Raw genomic sequence first — 20480 nt, 5'->3', positions numbered from 1 at the left:
GGCTCAACCCATAAAGTAGGTGACCGCCCATCGGCACCGAAAAAGGGCGAGCTGGTGCCGAGATCGTCCGACTCAGGTCGAGACACAGGCACGCAGCAATCTCGGGACCGAGATACTGCCGCACAAAAGGGTCGACACCGAGACAGCGGCACCGAAGCTGCTCGGCACAGGGATAGCGGCACCGAAGATGGTCGACGCCAAGAAGGTACGACACCGAAAAAGAGGAAAATCTCTTCGGAGCCGAAAACAACAAAAGACACGGTTTCGGTGCCAAAACGCCCAGCAACCGAACCGAAAGCCAGTTCCTACTCAGAGGAACAATCACTGTCCTCCCAACTTCAAAAACACAGGTTTGAGGAGGAATTACAAACAACAGCTGTAGATCACACGCAAAAGCGGAACTTTATACAAAGTGGTACAGGGAAGATCAGCACCCTTCCCCCAATCAGAAGAAAAAGGAAACTAGATTTCCAACAACAAGAAACAACACCACAAGCAAAAGTGGTGAAGAAGGTAACTCCACCACCCTCTCCACCACCGGCACCTCCTATATCACCGGCACAGACTCCATCACAATCACCAGCTCATACCACCATGAGCCAAGATGACCAGGACGCATGGGATCTCTGACACCCCAGTATCGGACAATAGCCCTGAGTCGTACCCCACTAAGCCCTCACCACCTGAGGACAGTACAGCGTATGCTCAGGTGGTAGCTAGGGCAGCAGAGTTTCATAACGTATCGCAACATTCAGAGCCTATCGAGGATGACTTCCTTTTTAACACCCTGTCCTCCACCCATAGCATTTATCAAAGCCTTCCTATGCTCCCTGGAATGCTAAGGCACGCTAAACAAATCTTTAAGGAGCCAGTTAAAAGCAGAGCAATAACCCCAAGGGTGGAGAAGAAATACAAGGCACCACCCACAGACCTTGCTTTTATTACATCACAACTGACACCAGATTCAGTTGTCGTAGGAGCAGCTCGTAAAAGAGCCAACTCGCACACATCAGGCGACGCACCACCTCCAGACAAGGAGAGCCGAAAGTTTGATGCAGCCGGGAAAAGGGTTGCAGTACAAGCTGCAAATCAGTGGCGCATCGCCAACTCGCAGGCACTCCTAGCGCGATATGACAGAGCCCATTGGGACGAGATGCAGCATCTCATCGAGCACCTCCCCAAAGAATTCCAAAAACGGGCAAAACAAGTGGTTGAAGAGGGACAAAACATATCCAACAACCAAATCCGTTCTTCTATGGATGCAGCAGATACAGCTGCAAGAACTATAACTACTGCTGTAACGATAAGGAGGCACGCATGGCTGAGCACATCCAGCTTCAAACCTGAGATACAACAGGCAGTGCTCAATATGCCGTTCAATGAACAACAATTGTTTGGACCAGAAGTGGACACTGCAATTGAAAAATTAAAGAAAGACACTGACACAGCTAAAGCCATGGGCGCACTCTATTCCCCGCAGGGCAGAGGCACATTTGGCACATTTCGCAAAACTACTTTCAGAGGAGGGTTTCGAGGTCAAGCCACACAAGCCAGCACCTCACAAACAACACCGTCTACCTACCAGGGACAGTATCAAAGGGGAGGCTTTCGGGGCCAATACAGAGGGGGCCAATTCCCAAGAAACCGGGGAAAATTTCAAGGGCCCAAAACCCCACAAAACAAGCAGTGACTCACAAGTCACTCAACCCCTTCACACAACACCAGTGGGGGGAAGACTAAGCCAGTTCTACAAATCTTGGGAGGAGATAACAACAGACACTTAGGTCTTAGCAATTATCCAACATGGTTATTGCATAGAATTTCTCCAACTCCCTCCAAACGTCCCACCGAAAAAACACAAGATGTCCAAACAGCATATAGACCTTCTAGGACTAGAAGTTCAAGCATTACTGCAAAAAGACGCAATAGAATTAGTACCAAAAACACAAAAGAACACAGGAGTTTACTCACTGTACTTTCTAATACCGAAAAAGGACAAAAGTCTGAGACCAATATTGGATCTCAGAACACTAAACACCTACATCAAATCAGACCACTTTCACATGGTCACGTTACAAGACGTAATACCACTACTGAAACAGCAAGACTACATGACAACGTTAGATCTAAAAGACTCGTATTTCCATATACCGATACATCCCTCGCACAGGAAATACCTAAGGTTCGTATTCGAAGGAATACATTACCAATTCAAAGTGTTGCCATTCGGAATAACGACAGCACCAAGAGTCTTTACAAAATGTCTAGCAGTAGTAGCTGCACATATCAGGAGGCAGCAAATACACGTGTTCCCGTACCTAGACGATTGGTTAATCAAAACCAACTCGCTAACAAAGTGTTTACACCACACAGATTGTTATACAAACCCTTTTCAAACTGGGTTTCTCCATCAACTATGCAAAGTCACACCTTTTGCCGTGTCAAACACAGCAATACTTAGGAGCGACAATCAACACAACAAAAGGGGTAGCCACTCCAAGTCCACAAAGGGTTCACAATTTTCACAAGGTGATACAAGCTATGTATCCAACACAAAAGATACACGCAAAGATGGTCTTAAAACTCCTAGGCATGATGTCCTCATGCATAGCCATTGTCCCAAACGCAAGATTCCACATGCGGCCCTTACAACAGTGCCTAGCATCACAATGGTCACATGCACAGGGTCACCTTCTAGATCTGGTGTTGATAGACCGCCAAACATACATCTCGCTTCTATGGTGGAACAGTACAAATTTAAACAAAGGGCGGCCTTTCCAAGACCCAGTGCCAGAATACGTGATAACAACAGATGCTTCCATGACAGGGTGGGGAGCACACCTCAATCAACACAGCATCCAAGGACAATGGGACGTACATCAAAGAAAGTTTCATATAAATCACCTAGAATTGTTAGCAGTATTTCTAGCGTTGAAAGCATTCCAACCAATGATAACCCACAAATACATTCTTGTCAAAACAGACAACATGACGACAATGTATTATGTAAACAAACAGGGGGGAACACACTCGACACAGTTGTCTCCTCACACAAAAAATATGGCATTGGGCAATTCACAACCACATTCGCCTAATAGCACAGTTTATTCCAGGGATCCAGAACCAGCTAGCAGACAATCTCTCTCGGGATCACCAACAGGTCCACGAATGGGAAATTCACCCCCAAATCCTGAACACTAACTTCCAAATTTGGGGAACACCTCAAATAGATCTATTTGCAACCAAAGGAAACGCAAAATGCCAAAACTTCGCATCCAGGTACCCACACCGGCAATCTCACGGCAATGCTCTATGGATGAATTTGTCAGGGATATTTGCGTACGCTTTTCCCCCTCTCCCTCTCCTTCCATATCTAGTAAACAGATTGAGTCAAAACAAACTCAAACTCATACTAATAGCACCAACATGGGCAAGACAACCTTGGTATACCACACTACTAGACCGGTCAGTAGTACCTCATGTCAAACTACCCAACAGGCCAGATCTGTTAACACAACACAAACAACAGATCAGGCATCCAAACCCAGCATCGCTGAATCTAGCAATTTGGCTCCTGAAATCCTAGAATTTGGACACTTGAACCTCACACAAGAATGTATGGAGGTCATAAAACAAGCTAGAAGGCCATCCACTAGACACTGCTATGCAAGTAAATGGAAAAGATTTGTTTGTTACTGCCATAATAATCAAGTCCAACCATTGCATGCATCTCCAAAAGATGTAGTAGGATATTTACTACATCTACAAAAAGCAAATCTAGCTTTTAATTCCATAAAAATACATCTCGCAGCAATATCTGCTTACCTGCAGATTACTCATTCAACTTCCCTATTTAGAATACCGGTCATTAAAGCGTTTATGGAGGGCCTAAAGAGAATAATACCACCAAGGACACCACCTGTTCCTTCATGGAACCTCAACATTGTCTTGACAAGGCTCGTGGGTCCACCTTTCGAACCCATGCATTCTTGTGAAATGCAATACTTAACGTGGAAAGTTGCATTTCTCATTGCCATTACATCTCTAAGAAGAGTAAGTGAAATTCAGGCATTTACTATACAAGAACCATTTATTCAAATACACAAAAATAAGGTAGTTCTAAGAACCAACCCAAAATTCTTACCAAAGGTCATCTCACTGTTCCACTTAAATCAAACAGTAGAATTGCCAGTGTTCTTTCCACAGCCAGACTCAATAGCTGAAAGAGCACTACATACATTAGACATCAAAAGAGCACTAATGTACTACATTGACAGAACAAAACTAATTAGGAAAACAAAACAACTATTTATTGCATTTCAAAAACCTCATACAGGAAATCCAATATCAAAGCAAGGTTTAGCTAGATGGATAGTTAGGTGCATCCAAACCTGCTATCTTAAAGCAAAGAGACAGCTGCCTATCACACCAAAGGCACACTCAACCAGAAAGAAAGGTGCTACCATGGCCTTTCTAGGAAATATTCCAATGAACGAAATATGTAAGGCAGCAACATGGTCTACACCTCACACATTTACTAAGCACTACTGTGTAGACGTGTTATCTGCACAAGCCACAGTAGGTCAAGCTGTACTAAGAACTTTATTTCAAACTACTTCCACTCCTACAGGCTGAACCACCGCTTTTGGGGAGATAACTGCTTACTAGTCTATGCACAGCATGTGTATCTGCAGCTACACATGCCACCGAACGGAAAATGTCACTTACCCAGTGTACATCTGTTCGTGGCATTAGTCGCTGCAGATTCACATGCGCCCACCCGCCTCCCCGGGAGCCTGTAGCCGTTTGGAAGTAATCTTCAACATTTGTACATTTGTAAATATATTACTTTAACCTTCATTTTGTACATACTTAGTCATTCCATTGCATGGGCGCACTATTACTAACATACACAACTCCTACCTCACCCTCTGCGGGGAAAACAATCTAACATGGAGTCGACGCCCATGCGCAATGGAACCAAAGTAGGAGGAGTCCCTCGGTCTCGTGACTCGAAAAGACTTCTTCGAAGAAAAACAACTTGTAACACTCCGACCCAACACCAGACGGCGGACTATGCACAGCATGTGAATCTGCAGCGACTAATGCCACGAACAGATGTACACTGGGTAAGTGACATTTTCCATATCAATAATAAAGCATCAGTACAGGATATTGTCTGTTATTTGCTTCACTTACAGAAAGCAAATCTTGGGTATGCGTCTATTAAAATCCATTTAACAGCAATAGCTGCCTACCTCCAAAACAGACAGCATACTTCTCGGTTTATGACTCCTGTTATAAACGCTTTTTATGGAAGGCCTTAAAAGAATTATTCCACCTAGAGCTCCACCAGCTACTGCCTTCTTTCAAATTCACAAAAATAAAATAGTCCTTAGGACAAATCTAAAATTTCTACCAAAAGTGGTTTCACCATTTCATATCCATCAGACAGTGGAACTACCAGTCTTCTTTCCACAGCCAGATTCAGTTGCTGAAAGAGCCCTTCACATCCTAGATGTTAAAAGAGCTCCTCATGTATTATATAGACAAAACAAAAGATTTTAGAAAATCCAAACAACTTGTGGCTTTTCAACAGCCTCACAAAGGTAATACTATTTCAAAAACTGGGATTGCGCGATGGATAGTCAAATATTTACAAACTTACTATCTTAAAGACAAAAAGCAGCTACCAGTAACTCCAAAAGCTCATTCCACTAGGAAAAAGGGGCTTCATTAGCATTCTTAGGCATTATACCAATGGCAAACATATGTAAAGCAGCCACATGGTCTACACTACACACATTTACGAAACATTACTGTGTGGATGTATTCTCTCCAACAAACAAATGTTGGACAGGCAGTGCTTAAAATACTATTTCAAACTACTACAACTCCTACAGAATAGCCACTGCTTATTTTGGGAGGGCACTGCTTTACAGTCTATGCAAAGCATGTGTATCTGCAGCTACACATACTATTGAACAGAAAATGTTACTTACCCAGTAAACATCTGTTTGTGGCATGTAGTGCTGCAGATTCACATGCTCCCTCCCTCCTCCCCGGACGCCTGTAGCTGTTGTGGTACTTTATTTTGTAAATATAAATATTCATTGCATAGACATCTCATTTGTTTACTATATATGTACATATACACTCATTACTTCACCCTCCTGTGGGAGAACAATCTAACGAAGGACTGGTTTCCCATGCGCACTATCACAGAGAGGAGTAGTCACTTGATCTCGTGACTCAAACACTTTTTCGAAGAAAAACAACTTTGTAACACCCCTAGCCCAACACTAGATGGCAGACTTATGCAACGCATGTGAATCTGCAGCACTACATGCCACAAACAGATGCCTACTGGGTAAGTAACATTTTGTATACTACTGTATATTTTTTATATATATATATATATATATATATATATATATGTTCGATGGCATCTGTTGCTGCAGATACACATGTTGTGCACAGTCCGCCATCTGGTGTTGGGTCGGAGTGTTACAAGTTGTTTTTCTTCGAAGAAGTCTTTCGAGTCACGAGACCGAGGGACTCCTCCTCTTTGCTTCCATTGCGCATGGGCGTCGGCTCCATCTTAGATTGTTTTTGTTCCGCCCTCGGGTTCGGACGTGTTCCTTTTCGCTCCGGGTTTCGGGACGGAAAGATAGTCAAAACTACGTCGGTATTGTTTCGCTCGGGATCGGGATAGTTAGAATCGACACCGAATCGTGAAGAGCTCCGGTAGCCCTTCGGGGTAATTTTGATCCCCCGTCGGGGCCTGGTCGGCCCGACCGCGTGTAACATCGACACCGATGGAACGGACCCCATTCCGATTCTGTCCTAAATGCCACAATAAATATCCATATACGGACCAACATTTGGTCTGTAACTTGTGCCTGTCACCCGAGCACAAAGAAGAAACTTGTGAGGCCTGTCGTGCGTTCCGGTCCCGAAAAACGCTCCGTGACCGTCGAGCCAGAAGACTACAGATGGCGTCCACGCCAACAGAACACCTAGAGTTCGAGGAACAAGGAGAAGAGGGGGAAGCCTTCTCCATCCATGAATCGGACTCGGATGAATTCGACGTCGAGGAAACTGTGAGTAAGACGTCGAAAAGCACACAGCACAAGAAAACAGACAAGGCCCAGGGGACGCCACTGCCAACTGGCCATGGCTCAACCCATAAAGGTGACCGTCCATCGGCACCGAAAAAGGCCGAACTGGTGCCCAGATCGTCCGACTCGGGTCGAGACACAGGCACGCAACATTCTCGGGACCGAGAAAGTGTTGCCGAAAAAGATCGACGCCGAGAAAGCGGAGCCGACGCTGCTCGACGCAGAGACAGCGGCACCGAGGAGGATCGACGCCGAGAAGGCTCGACTCCGAAAAAGAAGAGATTCACCTCGGAGCCGAAAACAAAAAAAGACACAGTTTCGGTGCCAAAACAAACCATGAGCCAAGATGACCAAGATGCTTGGGACCTATACGACGCCCCAGTGTCAGACAATAGCCCAGAGTCATACCCTACCAAGCCCTCACCACCCGAGGACAGCACAGCGTATGCGCAGGTGGTAGCTAGGGCAGCAGAATTCCACAACGTGTCGTTACACACAGAACCTGTCGAGGATGACTTCCTTTTTAACACCCTCTCCTCCACCCATAGCAACTACCAAAGCCTGCCTATGCTTCCAGGAATGCTAAGGCACACAAAGCAAATCTTCAAAGACCCTGTCAAGAGTAGAGCGATCACTCCAAGGGTAGAGAAAAAATATAAAGCACCTGCCACAGACCCTGCTTATATCACCTCTCAACTGCCACCAGACTCAGTCGTGGTAGGAGCAGCTCGCAAAAGAGCCAATTCACACACATCGGGCGATGCACCACCCCCGGATAAGGAAAGCCGAAAATTCGACGCAGCTGGGAAAAGAGTCGCTGTACAAGCTGCAAGCCAGTGGCGCATCGCAAACTCTCAGGCGCTCCTAGCGCGTTATGACAGAGCCCATTGGGACGAGTTGCAGCATCTCATCGAGCATCTACCCAAAGAATTTCAAAAGCGGGCAAAACAAGTGGTTGAGGAGGGACAAAACATCTCCAATAACCAAATACGCTCCTCTATGGATGCAGCGGACACAGCTGCAAGAACAATAAACGCTGAAGTAACCATCAGAAGGCACGCATGGTTACGCACATCTGGCTTTAAACCAGAAATACAGAAAGCAGTACTCAATATGCCGTTCAACGAACAACAATTGTTCGGACCAGAGGTTGACACGGCGATTGAGAAGCTGAAAAAGGACACTGACACAGCCAAGGCCATGGGCGCGCTCTACTCCCCGCAGAGCAGAGGCACTTTCGGCACCTTCCGTAAAACAACCTTCAGAGGGGGGTTTCGGGGTCAGGCCACACAAGCCAGTACCTCACAATCAACACCGTCTACCTACCAGGGACAGTACCAAAGGGGAGGTTTTCGGGGCCAGTACAGAGGGGGACAATTCCCGAGAAACCGAGGGAAATTTCAAAGCCCCAAAACCCCAACAACCAAACAATGACTTACAAGTCACTCAACCCCTCCACATAACACCAGTGGGGGGAAGACTAAGTCAGTTTTATCAATCGTGGGTGGATATAACAACAGACACTTGGGTCTTAGCAATTATCCAACATGGTTATTGCATAGAATTTCTACAGATCCCTCCAAATATCCCACCAAAAACACAAAAAATGTCAAAACAGCATTTAGACCTCCTAAAAATAGAAGTTCAAGCACTACTGCAAAAAGAAGCAATAGAACTGGTACCATGTACAGAAATAAACACAGGAGTCTATTCACTGTACTTTCTAATACCCAAAAAGGACAAAACACTGAGGCCAATCTTAGATCTCAGAATACTAAACACCTACATCAAATCAGACCACTTTCACATGGTCACGCTACAGGAGGTGTTACCACTGCTAAAGCAACAAGATTACATGACACCTTAGATCTCAAAGACGCGTATTTCCACATACCGATACATCCTTCGCACAGGAAATACCTAAGGTTTGTATTCAAGGGAATACACTATCAATTCAAAGTCTTACCGTTCGGTATAACAACCGCACCAAGAGTATTTACCAAATGCCTAGCAGTAGTAGCCGCACACATCAGAAGGCAGCAAATACACGTATTCCCGTATCTAGACGATTGGCTAATCAAGACCAACTTGCTAACAAAGTGTTCACAACACACAGAGTATGTCATACAAACCCTCTACAAACTCGGGTTCTCCCTCAACTACACAAAATCACACATTGTGCCGTGCAAAATACAGCACTACTTAGGAGCGGTAATCAACACAACAAAAGGATTAGCCACTCCGAGTCCACAAAGGGTTCAAATTTTTCACAAGGTCATACAGGCCATGTATCCAACACTAAAAATACAGGCAAAAGTGGTTTTAAAACTCCTAGGCATGATGTCCTCATGCATAGCCATTGTCCCAAACGCAAGACTGCACATGAGGCCCTTACAACAGTGCCTAGCATCACAATGGTCACATGCACAGGGTCACCTTCTGGATCTGGTGTTGATAGACCGCCAAACATACATCTCGCTTCTATGGTGGAACAGTACAAATTTAAACAAAGGGCGGCCGTTCCAAGACTCAGTGCCACAATACGTAATAACAACAGATGCTTCCATGACAGGGTGGGGAGCACACCTCGATCACCACAGCATCCAAGGACAATGGGACGTACATCAAACAAAACTGCATATAAATCACCTCGAATTACTAGCAGTATTCCTGGCACTAAAAGCATTTCAACCCATTATCACCCACAAATACGTTCTTGTCAAAACAGACAACATGACAACAATGTATTATCTAAACAAGCAAGGGGGAACACACTCGACACAGCTATGTCTCCTAGCACAAAAGATATGGCAATGGGCAATTCACAACCACATTCGCCTAATAGCACAGTTTATTCCAGGGATCCAAAATCAACTAGCAGACAATCTTCTCGAGATCACCAAAAGGTCCACGAATGGGAGATTCACCCCCAAATCCTAAACACTTACTTCAAAATTTGGGGTACACCGCAAATAGACCTATTTGCAACAAAAGAGAACGCAAAATGCCAAAACTTCGCATCCAGGTACCCACACAGACAGACAGTCTCAAGGCAATGCCCTATGGATGAACTGGTCAGGGAAATTTGCATACGCTTTTCCCCCTCTGCTTCCATATCTAGTAAACAAATTGAGTCAAAACAAACTCAAACTCATATTAATAGCACCAACATGGGCAAGACAACCTTGGTACACAACACTACTAGACCTGTCAGTAGTACCACACGTCAAGTTACCCAACAGGCCAGATCTGTTAACACAACACAAACAGCAGATCAGGCATCCAAACCCAGCATCGCTCAATCTAGCAATCTGGCTCCTGAAATCCTAGAATTCTGACATTTTAAACCTCACTCAAGAATGTATGGAAGTCATAAAACAAGCTAGAAGACCATCCACTAGACACTGCTATGCAAGCAAATGGAAAAGGTTTGTTTGCTACTGCCATAATAATCAAGTTCATCCATTACACGCATCCCCAAAAGATGTAGTGGGATACTTACTACACTTACAAAAGTCAAATCTAGCCTTCCCTTCCATTAAAATACACCTTGCAGCAATATCTGCATACCTGCAGATTACCCATTCAACTTCACTGTTTAGGATACCCGTCATTAAAGCATTTATGGAAGGCCTAAGAAGAATAATACCACCAAGAACACCACCTGTTCCTTCATGGAACCTTAACATCGTCTTGACAAGACTCATGGGACCACCTTTTGAACCCATGCATTCTTGCAAAATACAATTCTTAACCTGGAAAGTTGCATTTCTCATTGCCATCACATCTCTAAGAAGAGTAAGTGAAATTCAGGCATTTACAATACAAGAACCTTTTATCCAAATACACAAAAATAAGTATGTACTAAGAACCAATCCTAAATTCCTACCAAAGGTTATTTCACCGTTCCACTTAAATCAAACGGTAGAGTTACCAGTGTTCTTCCCACAGCCAGACTCAGTAGCTGAAAGGGCACTACATACATTAGATGTCAAAAGAGCACTAATGTACTACATCGACAGAACAAAGGAGGTTAGGAAAACAAAACTACTGTTTATTGCATTTCAAAAACCTCATACAGGAAACCCAATATCAAAACAAGGTATAGCCAGATGGATAGTTAAGTGCATCCAAACCTGCTATCTTAAAGCAAAGAGACAACTGCCCATTACACCAAGGGCACACTCAACCAGAAAAAAGGCGCTACCATGGCATTCCTAGGAAACATTCCAATGCACCAAATATGTAAGGCAGCCACATGGTCCACGCCTCACACATTTACTAAACACTACTGTGTAGACGTGCTATCCGCACAACAGGTCAAGCCGTACTGAGATGCTAACAACAAAAATCGGGGGGAGGGACCGGGAGTATTACTGGTCCAGTGTACAGTCTCCCTACACTAGTAACCAAAAATATAAATGTACACTGTTCCAAAAAGAGATATATATGTCAAAGATCATTAAAACAGACAGAACCCGTAATTCCAGGAGCGAGAACCCTCAAGCATCCTAATGGATGACTAGCATCATCATCGGGATTAGCTCCTCACTAGGCTGGCACTGCCATGCCTAGTGGGCACCCCAAAGAGGGGGCTCTCAGCCAGTTTTTAAGATAGTGAATCAAAAAAATGTGTGATAAAGGTGCTATAAGTCACCATCAAAAAAAGAGAGAAAAGAGGAGAATTAAAATTGGTTACTCATCCATTAAACTCCATTATTTAATTAGATTACTGCTAGAAGGATGAGGACCAAGATTAAAAAAAGGGTTGAAAGTGCTAGAGAGGATTATGCTCAAAACACCTTTCAAAAATGTATTAAATATAGTAGAGTGTTCTTCGAATAGGAAAGAGTCTCTATAATACGGTCGACATGTTTCGCGTCTGTTGGTCCATACGGATCCATCGACGCTTCTTCAGGACCTAAATCAATACATAACTAACCTCTTTTAAGTAAGTATCATCAATATAGATACAACAAAACCGGTCACTTACTTAAGATGACTGGTAATACAGGTTCCCACCCCCTAGGTGAGAACAGGTTCCATGGGTCAAACGTCTCTAGGACTCAAGATGACAAATTACTGTCAGAAGTCCTCGATCGGGACCTACCCTGGGAGACCGTCACCCGGAAACCAGGTTTCCCAGGGTAGGTCCCGATCGAGGACTTCTGACAGTAATTTGTCATCTTGAGTCCTAGAGACGTTTGACCCATGGAACCTGTTCTCACCTAGGGGGTGGGAACCTGTATTACCAGACATCTTAAGTAAGTGACCGGTTTTGTTGTATCTATATTGATGATACTTACTTAAAAGAGGTTAGTTATGTATTGATTTAGGTCCTGAAGAAGCGTCGATGGATACGTATGGACCAACAGACGCGAAACATGTCGACCGTATTATAGAGACTCTTTCCTATTCGAAGAACACTCTACTATATTTAATCAATTTTTGAAAGGTGTTTTGAGCATAATCCTCTCTAGCACTTTCAACCCTTTTTTTAATCTTGGTCCTCATCCTTCTAGCAGTAATCTGATTAAATAATGGAGTTTAATGGATGAGTAACCAATTTTAATTCTCCTTTTCTCTCTTTTTTTGATGGTGACTTATAGCACCTTTATCACACATTTTTTTGATTCACTATCTTAAAAACTGGCTGAGAGCCCCCTCTTTGGGGTGCCCACTAGGCATTGCAGTGCCAGCCTAGTGAGGAGCTAATCCCGATGATGATGCTAGTCATCCATTAGGATGCTTGAGGGTTCTCGCTCCTGGAATTACGGGTTCTGTCTGTTTTAATGACCTTTGACATATATATCTCTTTTTGGAACAGTGTACATTTATATTTTTGGTTACAAGCCGTACTGAGAACTTTGTTTCAGACTACTTCCACTCCTACAGGCTGAGCCACCGCTTTTGGGGAGATAACTGCTTACTAGTCTATGCACAACATGTGTATCTGCAGCAACAGATGCCATCGAACTGAAAATGTCACTTACCCAGTGTACATCTGTTTGTGGCATTGGTCGCTGCAGATTCACATGTGCCCACCCGCCTCCCCGGGAGCCTGTAGCCGTTGGAAGTTATCTTCAACATTTGTACATTTGTATATATATATATATTACTTAACCTTAATTTGTACATACTTATTCATTCCATTGCATGGGCACTATTACTAACACACACAACTCCTACCTCACCCTCTGCGGGGAAAACAATCTAAGATGGAGCCGACGCCCATGCGCAATGGAAGCAAAGAGGAGGAGTCCCTCGGTCTCGTGACTCGAAAGACTTCTTCGAAGAAAAACAACTTGTAACACTCCGACCCAACACCAGATGGCGGACTGTGCACAACATGGGAATCTGCAGCGACCAATGCCACGAACAGATGTACACTGGGTAAGTGACATTTTCAATATATATATATATATATATATATATTTGTATTTTACAGCTGCATGCAACCTTCATCGTCTGTATAGAACTGTTATGAAAAATTGAATTATTTACAAATTTTTCGTAGCAATTTTTTCCTTGCACAATAAGTAAAGATACTCAAGGACCTTGTGCTCAAGTGAAGTATTACTTTGAGAAGCTATTAGCAAAACATTAAGTATAATCAATATGAAAATCTTACACATGTAAAACATGACCAAAGTGATAATATAATTTGGACAATCCATCAACAAAACAACACGTTTTATGTTGATAAATAAAATCAATATACAACTTTATGTTCATAAACCATTAAAACAAAATAACACTCTTGTATTTATGAACCATATGTGCTAATTTCAACAGCTGATTGGACTCTTGACTTAAGGCAAAATAAGTCAAAAATAGAGGCCAAGGAAGTGTGTTTACAGAGTACACTCCTGTGACTGCTTTACATAATATAATGGTTTCAAAAGGGCGGTTCAAAGTTTTGGGATTGTTTTTACTTGCCTTCAGTTTTTCAAAAGGATCTGAATTCCTTCTCCCTGTATTAAGCACCCTCCTTTTTGTTTTAATAACATGCTTTACACATTAATGAGCACAGTAAAATACTGCTGACTACACACTTGTATACGTTCAGTGTCCATCCACTATTACAAATAGGCTTTACAAAATGTTATTCTCTGCAAGTACATCACAGCAGTGACAATCAAAGCTTGTTTTCCACTGCTGTGACCTACCAATGCTCTTAGAGCCAGCCATCGTAACATCTTTATTTACTTCTGTGTAATTCCACAATTTATAAAGCCTGTTCACAGTAGAAGACAAATTTGGAACTTATATTTAACATAAAATTGTAGATGGGTAACTGAATAAAGGGATGCATTTCACATTGAGTGATGAGCGACACTATAGACAGCTCGAGCGTCATTGTCTATTTCGTATCACTCACAACTCCCATATTAAACAAAATCCTAGAATTCACATTTACAGCTCTGTAGTGCTATATTTTTTTCTTAGTCTTCTGGCTACCCTCAAGCAGGCACTTTGTATAAGAGGGGTGCTTTATCGTAATGCAGTTCACTTGAAGTGTAGTTCAGTTTCTGCTGTGGCAGATCCACAAAAGAGTTTAAACCTATGTTGCATGCAAGGACACCAGTAGCCGCAAATGGAGGATAATCCAACTGCAATAAAGGTGGGCTTCTCGCTTTACTTGGTTGTCTCCGGTCCTCTAAAAGATAGTTGCTCTTCCAGAACAAATTCTTTGTCCTCTGTACAAAGGATTGAGTGTTTTGTCAGTGAGTTATTTGCAGTGCTTTATGCAACACCATTTCTGGAGTCTGCTGTTTTTGAACTTGCACAGCTGAAGCACGATACAACTCTGTAAAGGCATCACTTTAAGCTTATATCTGTGGAACAGTTTCTGTTTTTACTCGTATAGCTAACCACATTGTATTTTTAGCCTTCATCCTTTTGGCTTTTCTTAATGTGACTTCATTGTGCATCCTCAATTCCTACTAAGAAACTCTGCCATCTGCACTCAAAATCTGTTCTTTTACCCTCTCGGTCCTAACCAGCTGTAGACCACTGTCCAGACCTCCCTTGTCACTCATGTCTTTGAGTACAAATTTGAAAGTCAGGACCGTCTCATCCGACTGCAGGCAGGCTTTCCTACACTCAGGAGTTGAGAGCAGTCCCACTATATCTAGTGAATGTCCTGCACAGGAAAGGCACGTCAGTGTTCTTAATGGCCTGATACTATGTGTCATTAACATTTTGCCATGTGAAGGACTGTCTACGTTTTGTGAACCATTGGCATCAACTGTGATAGGAAGGGTATATTTTGCATTGGATTGGATGATTTTCATCTAAGTAGAAAGAATTCCCAACTCCCTTTAATTTATTTAATTTGGAAGAATGGAGTCCTCTTTAGGCTTATGTTTTACTCAGTTTGTTTGATATTTATTTGCAATTTTTTTAATTGTATTTACATTTTGTTTATCTGTATGCTGATGAAAACTGACGTGTGCTTATATTGGAAAAGATGATTGTTTATGGTCTGTTGATTTTACATTTTGCTGCAAAGAAATCTAATTTAGCCACTGGATAATTGGCACAAACTTAATTCTTTCAAGGCTGAAGTTATGCTTTACAGGGATCAGCATCCTCTCTGGCCCAAACCTATGTGTAACTTTCAGACCTAGGCTCCCAACCTGCTCCATGTTTCAAATACAAGAGCTAGAATTCCTATTTGAATAAACTTTGTATTTGATTATGGAGGTAAAGTGACAAGCTGTTGGTTCTTGCCCTACAGAGATTTAGAATATCTTTCCCTTATAGCGCTCCTCCACAGTGTAGTTTATTATTTGTGTATTCTTGTCTCTTTTGCAGTTTGGGAACAGCCATTTCTTGTATCTAATGATAGTTGTTGCTAACCTGCTCCCACAACTCCAATGATTAACCTCTCTCAAAAACTTAATGTGCGCCAAGCTTGTGTGCGCAGTCCACGAAGACATGGCCTACCTCTTAGTTCACAATTAATGCAGTGCACAGCTCTCTTCCTAGAAATGGTTGCAAAATGGCATTTCTTTTTGCGCAGCTGGGGTTGTTGCTTGTGAGGTGCCACATTGCTATTCATTGGGCCAGCCCAAATCCCCCGACCAGCAACAAATGGTTATCAGACCTCCTTGAATGGGCAACTGCGAGGAATATTGGCTCCGCTGGGTCCATATAGACGAACATGCCGAGCGCGATTTGGAACTCTAGGGTGGTGTGGTGGAACATTTATTGGGGGGAGAGGGTGCTGAAAATGGGGGAAATTGGTGTGCCAGCTGCTGTGACCCACCACAAGTCTGACACTGATTGCCATACTGGGGATACTGTTTAGTGGACCTGCGTTAGAGTGGTGGGAGTGAGGACGGGAGATGCTGCATAACAGCGGCTCCAAGGTGGGGGGTTGCATGGGCGGTTTGCGATGCCAGTCTGTCAGTTTACCTTACTGATCCTGAAATTATACGGGTGGGACTCTGGGACAACTGTATGGGCGCGGGCATGTGGCTCGAGTTGCATGGTTCTCAGATTGTCTGGCCCTCCTCTCTACTTCCGTCTGACTGCATTGAGTCACCCGATAGTGGGTGGCTCCTTTTGTTTCCCCCTGTTCCTCTTGCTTTGCCTACTGAAGGTTTATTTTTTAGGGTCGAGCCTGCATCGCTTGCGCGTGCGTTTCACTTGCGAGATGCTTTAGGAGTTAGAAAATGGCTCATAGCCCCTTCCATGTCACGTCAGTGTCCTTCATTGGTTCGTGGGCTTGCCTGTTAAAATCTGCTTGCTTTCATTAGTGGAACGCACGCATACGTCATACCTTTTCCTGTGGTTAGCCCTCCTCGAGCGCAGCGACCAAGTACTAAAAACATGCGAGGCTCGCTGTTTCCCGTCCGGTTTGTGGACTACTTTTTATCTTTTGTTCGCAGCACGATCTCGCTTGGCAGAAGTCGAGCGCTTTGCGTACCATCGACACTGTTACATAGTTAATTGCACTTTTGCCGGTTACGTAGATAATTGCACTTTTGCCGATAGGTTTCACTACGAGTGAACTGTGGCAGCGCGATCGTGCTGTTTCTTTCTCCATTCAATGTGGCAAGAAAAGACCGGTTGGGAGTTTACAATTGCTAATAGCTGTAACTCGGAGAAATGCGAGACCCTATTGCTTTGCAAATGTTTATGCTCTCCTACTGATGGGATTATGTGTTTTTGCACCACTCACCTGCCATATTATTGTTATGGACTACTGTTAGGCCCTGTACTGCTTGTACTGTTTTTTTTCTGTTGTTCTCTGCACAAATGTGTATAAATAAATTTTCAAAAAAATGCATTGCAGAGCTATAAACCCAATCATATCAACAGAAAACAATTTATTGATGGTAAAGGGGCCAAGTTGTCATCTGTACGTGCAGTACTTATTCCTCACATTCTTGTTATTCATGTGATTTACAGTGTACCAAACAAATTAATGAGTCATGTCTTTACTTTTCATTCACATATGGCAGTGTGAAATGGAGGCCGTGACTGTTTAACAAATGTTAATTCCTCGAGTCCACTCAAGTGGCATGGAGCAGGGTTAAAAGCTCTGTGATGGTACTGAAGATAGAGGCTTCATAATTACTAGGTGTTAGAATGTGCCATCGTAGGCAATCTGTGAGGTTCCTTGCTTTTCACAAATGAAGGGGTTGACCCTAGTTAAACCTTCCTTCATCTCTGATTTGGGTCACAGATTTTGTGGCTTTATAGTGCTCCCAAGACTTTTCACTTATCCCCTGACGTCTTCTGTGTGCAGTGGAAGATGTAGCCTCCACTTCTCTATCATTACTGACCAGGAGAAATGTAGTAAATGACAATCCTATTCCGCAGGGCTAAATTGATAAATCATTTTGAAATCACTTTTGTACATGTACATATTATAAAATGTGTTGTTTTGCAAACTGTGCTTAATTAAAATAAACTAAGCTCACCTTCAATTCTGCGTGGGTTTTGTTTAACTTAAACAAGGACATTTGTTCTATATTATTGTGGTTGTTCAACTTCATTTGGTATACTGGTCATTCTTATTTAACGTTTTTGTAATATATATAAATGCCTACCACTATGTCTTTGTTTTGTTCATCAAAAAAGACTCTTACCGGGACCGGTTCTGGAAAGTATCATAAGGTACATACAGCATGGGCTGTTCAAGAGCATCTTGTGTTGTTTTTTTTTTTTTTAATAATGCACCCATGCCTATTGTATACTTACTGCATGAAGGAACTTTACAGTAACGTCAGCCTGTGCAGTGTGAGTGAGATGTTGTCATTCGGGCTGATGTTACTTTGTTTTACTTACAGGAATGTTAAACAGATGGCTGAAATGCTCTATAATTTTGTGTGGCATTTTTGTAATGAGTGTTTGCAGGCTATGCGACATTGGCTTCTGAAGCACATTTTTAGGTTAAATATTTTTAATGAATAATCATGTGAAAGATCTGGCATATGTTGTTCATCCCCTGCTCTTCATTAGCAGTATATTTCAATTACAGTGCACTTCTAGAAACGTTTGCTACTTTTGATGACCTATTTCAAAAGTTTCAATGTTTACTTTAATATACCACCAAACTCAAGAAATAGGAATCTTAACCACTGTAAATAGAAAATCCACCTTCTTAACTATAGTTCCGTGAATGACAAACCCACTATAGGTTATCTGCCCTTGATAGGGACAATTTTCTTCAGTGTCTGTTCAGGATTCACTATGTCAGTATTACAAAATGTTCAGATGATTTTGCTGCATAATTTGGACCATCTTCACCTTATGCGATGAGATTAAATATGTTGCAACTTTATCCCAGTGTTGCAAAAGCATCTGTCTCATTGCTTAGCTCTCATCAGTATGCAGTGCGTCTGTGCATTCATCACAGTTCCTAGTTCAATGTCCTTTGGGTCCCTTGGTATCAAAGTTCCTGTTAAAGTTATCTTGATTACGCTCTGCAGCTCTTTGGCTATTTTTGCGCTATATAAATACCACATACATACATACAAAAATGGTCCCCCGGCACTCATTCATTTTCATTCTTTCATTTCCATCGTATGTGGAGTGCTTCTCCTCTTCCATTCCGCTCTCAAAGGTCATTTTGATTAAAAAGTCGCAGAACACGAATTAACACATCTCAGTCCATATGATATAAAATATATTGTAATCACAATAAATGTTCATGAAACGTGACATCCAAGCTCGGGCAGCATATTGCTCCTTAATTTCCAGGCACCACCTTTACTATAAATACTAATATCTCTGTACAGGAAGTGACATTAATGCTAATTTCTGCTGTTCTAGTCCTGTTCCCAATTGGGTGCACTGTCCTTTCTTTACCTAGTTCTCCTTTCCTAGTTCTTGTTATAAGATAGTTCTTGGCTGCCCAGCACTGTCACACTCTTTCTGTTCATCAGTAGGTTTTTTAGTACTCTTACTTATTTTGGGTTGATGATAGCCTTCATGTTCCATAAATCATTATTAAATAATTGTGATCCTTAAGTGGCCTATTCATTGATGTGTGGCAGTGCCTAAGTCTTGGTATATCTGTGGATTATAGTCCTGGTACAATATATCACCTTATGATATTCTGCGTGATCTTTTTGTTTATTACAAGAAAGTGGATGCATGTCCAGTTATCTATTGCATATTCTCTGCTTGGATCGAAAATTACAATCTTATGTGTGCGGTCTAGCTGTATCAACAGTGCATCTGCCTAATCTAAGGTGAATTGCGTATCCCAGTGTAGGACCTTTAAAGTGAATATTATTTCTTTGAGATATGTTTTCTAATGCCTTTAGTTTCCCCTCTCGTTTTCTTCCGTGGAGGTGTCTTTCCATATTGTTTTTTCTATTTCCTTATCCTGTCTTCAGAGCTTTGACTTCTTGGCTTGTTTTTTTTAGACCAGATGTAACTTGCTGTTGGTGCATTAATTCTCTTTCTCCTGTATTTATTGGAGAAGATGTCATTTCTTAAATCGTGCTCAAAGGTGCTGAAGTGGTTTTCACTTGCAGTTTTATTTTGATACGATAACATTGTGCTTGGGTTTTCAGCAGGTTCATCGTATTCTGGTTGTTTCCTTTGTGACCACTGATTGCCATTAGGGAACATCTGAAGGATTACCTTAGTATGATTATTAGTTATGGATCTCTTGCAGTTGATACTAAGTTTGTCCTAGTGCTGTGGATTGTTGGTGGACCTTCTGTTGTCATTTCTGTTTTGCTTGTGTGCCTTTTGTGCAGTTTAGCAACTATCCCATGAGATTCCAGCAGTATTTAAATTGTTTACCACTCAGGCCTATGATTCAGTCACTTTCCCCTCTATTGTGCCTGTTGTCTCAGCAGCTGTAGCAAATTGGTTCCGCCTATTTAG

At 42.5% G+C, this 20480-nt stretch overlaps 1 protein-coding gene across 2 annotated transcripts in view; it reads left to right on the top strand.

Annotated features, from left to right (window-relative positions):
• The window catches only part of POLR3A (RNA polymerase III subunit A), a 275253-nt gene that overhangs the window by 175284 nt on the left and 79489 nt on the right, over positions 1-20480 (top strand). The window contains exon 22 of one of the 2 annotated variants that reach the window (XM_069240171.1): positions 18219-18254. The exons of the other annotated variant lie outside the window; for it this stretch is intronic. Coding sequence (XP_069096272.1) covers positions 18219-18254 — 36 coding nt within the window. The remainder of the gene's footprint in view (positions 1-18218; positions 18255-20480) is intronic. 2 annotated transcript variants of the gene reach the window in all.

Source organism: Pleurodeles waltl, chromosome 6 (assembly GCF_031143425.1).
Source record: "Pleurodeles waltl isolate 20211129_DDA chromosome 6, aPleWal1.hap1.20221129, whole genome shotgun sequence".
NCBI classification, from domain to species: Eukaryota; Metazoa; Chordata; class Amphibia; order Caudata; family Salamandridae; genus Pleurodeles; species Pleurodeles waltl.
This window is presented reverse-complemented; position numbering and strand designations above follow the sequence as displayed.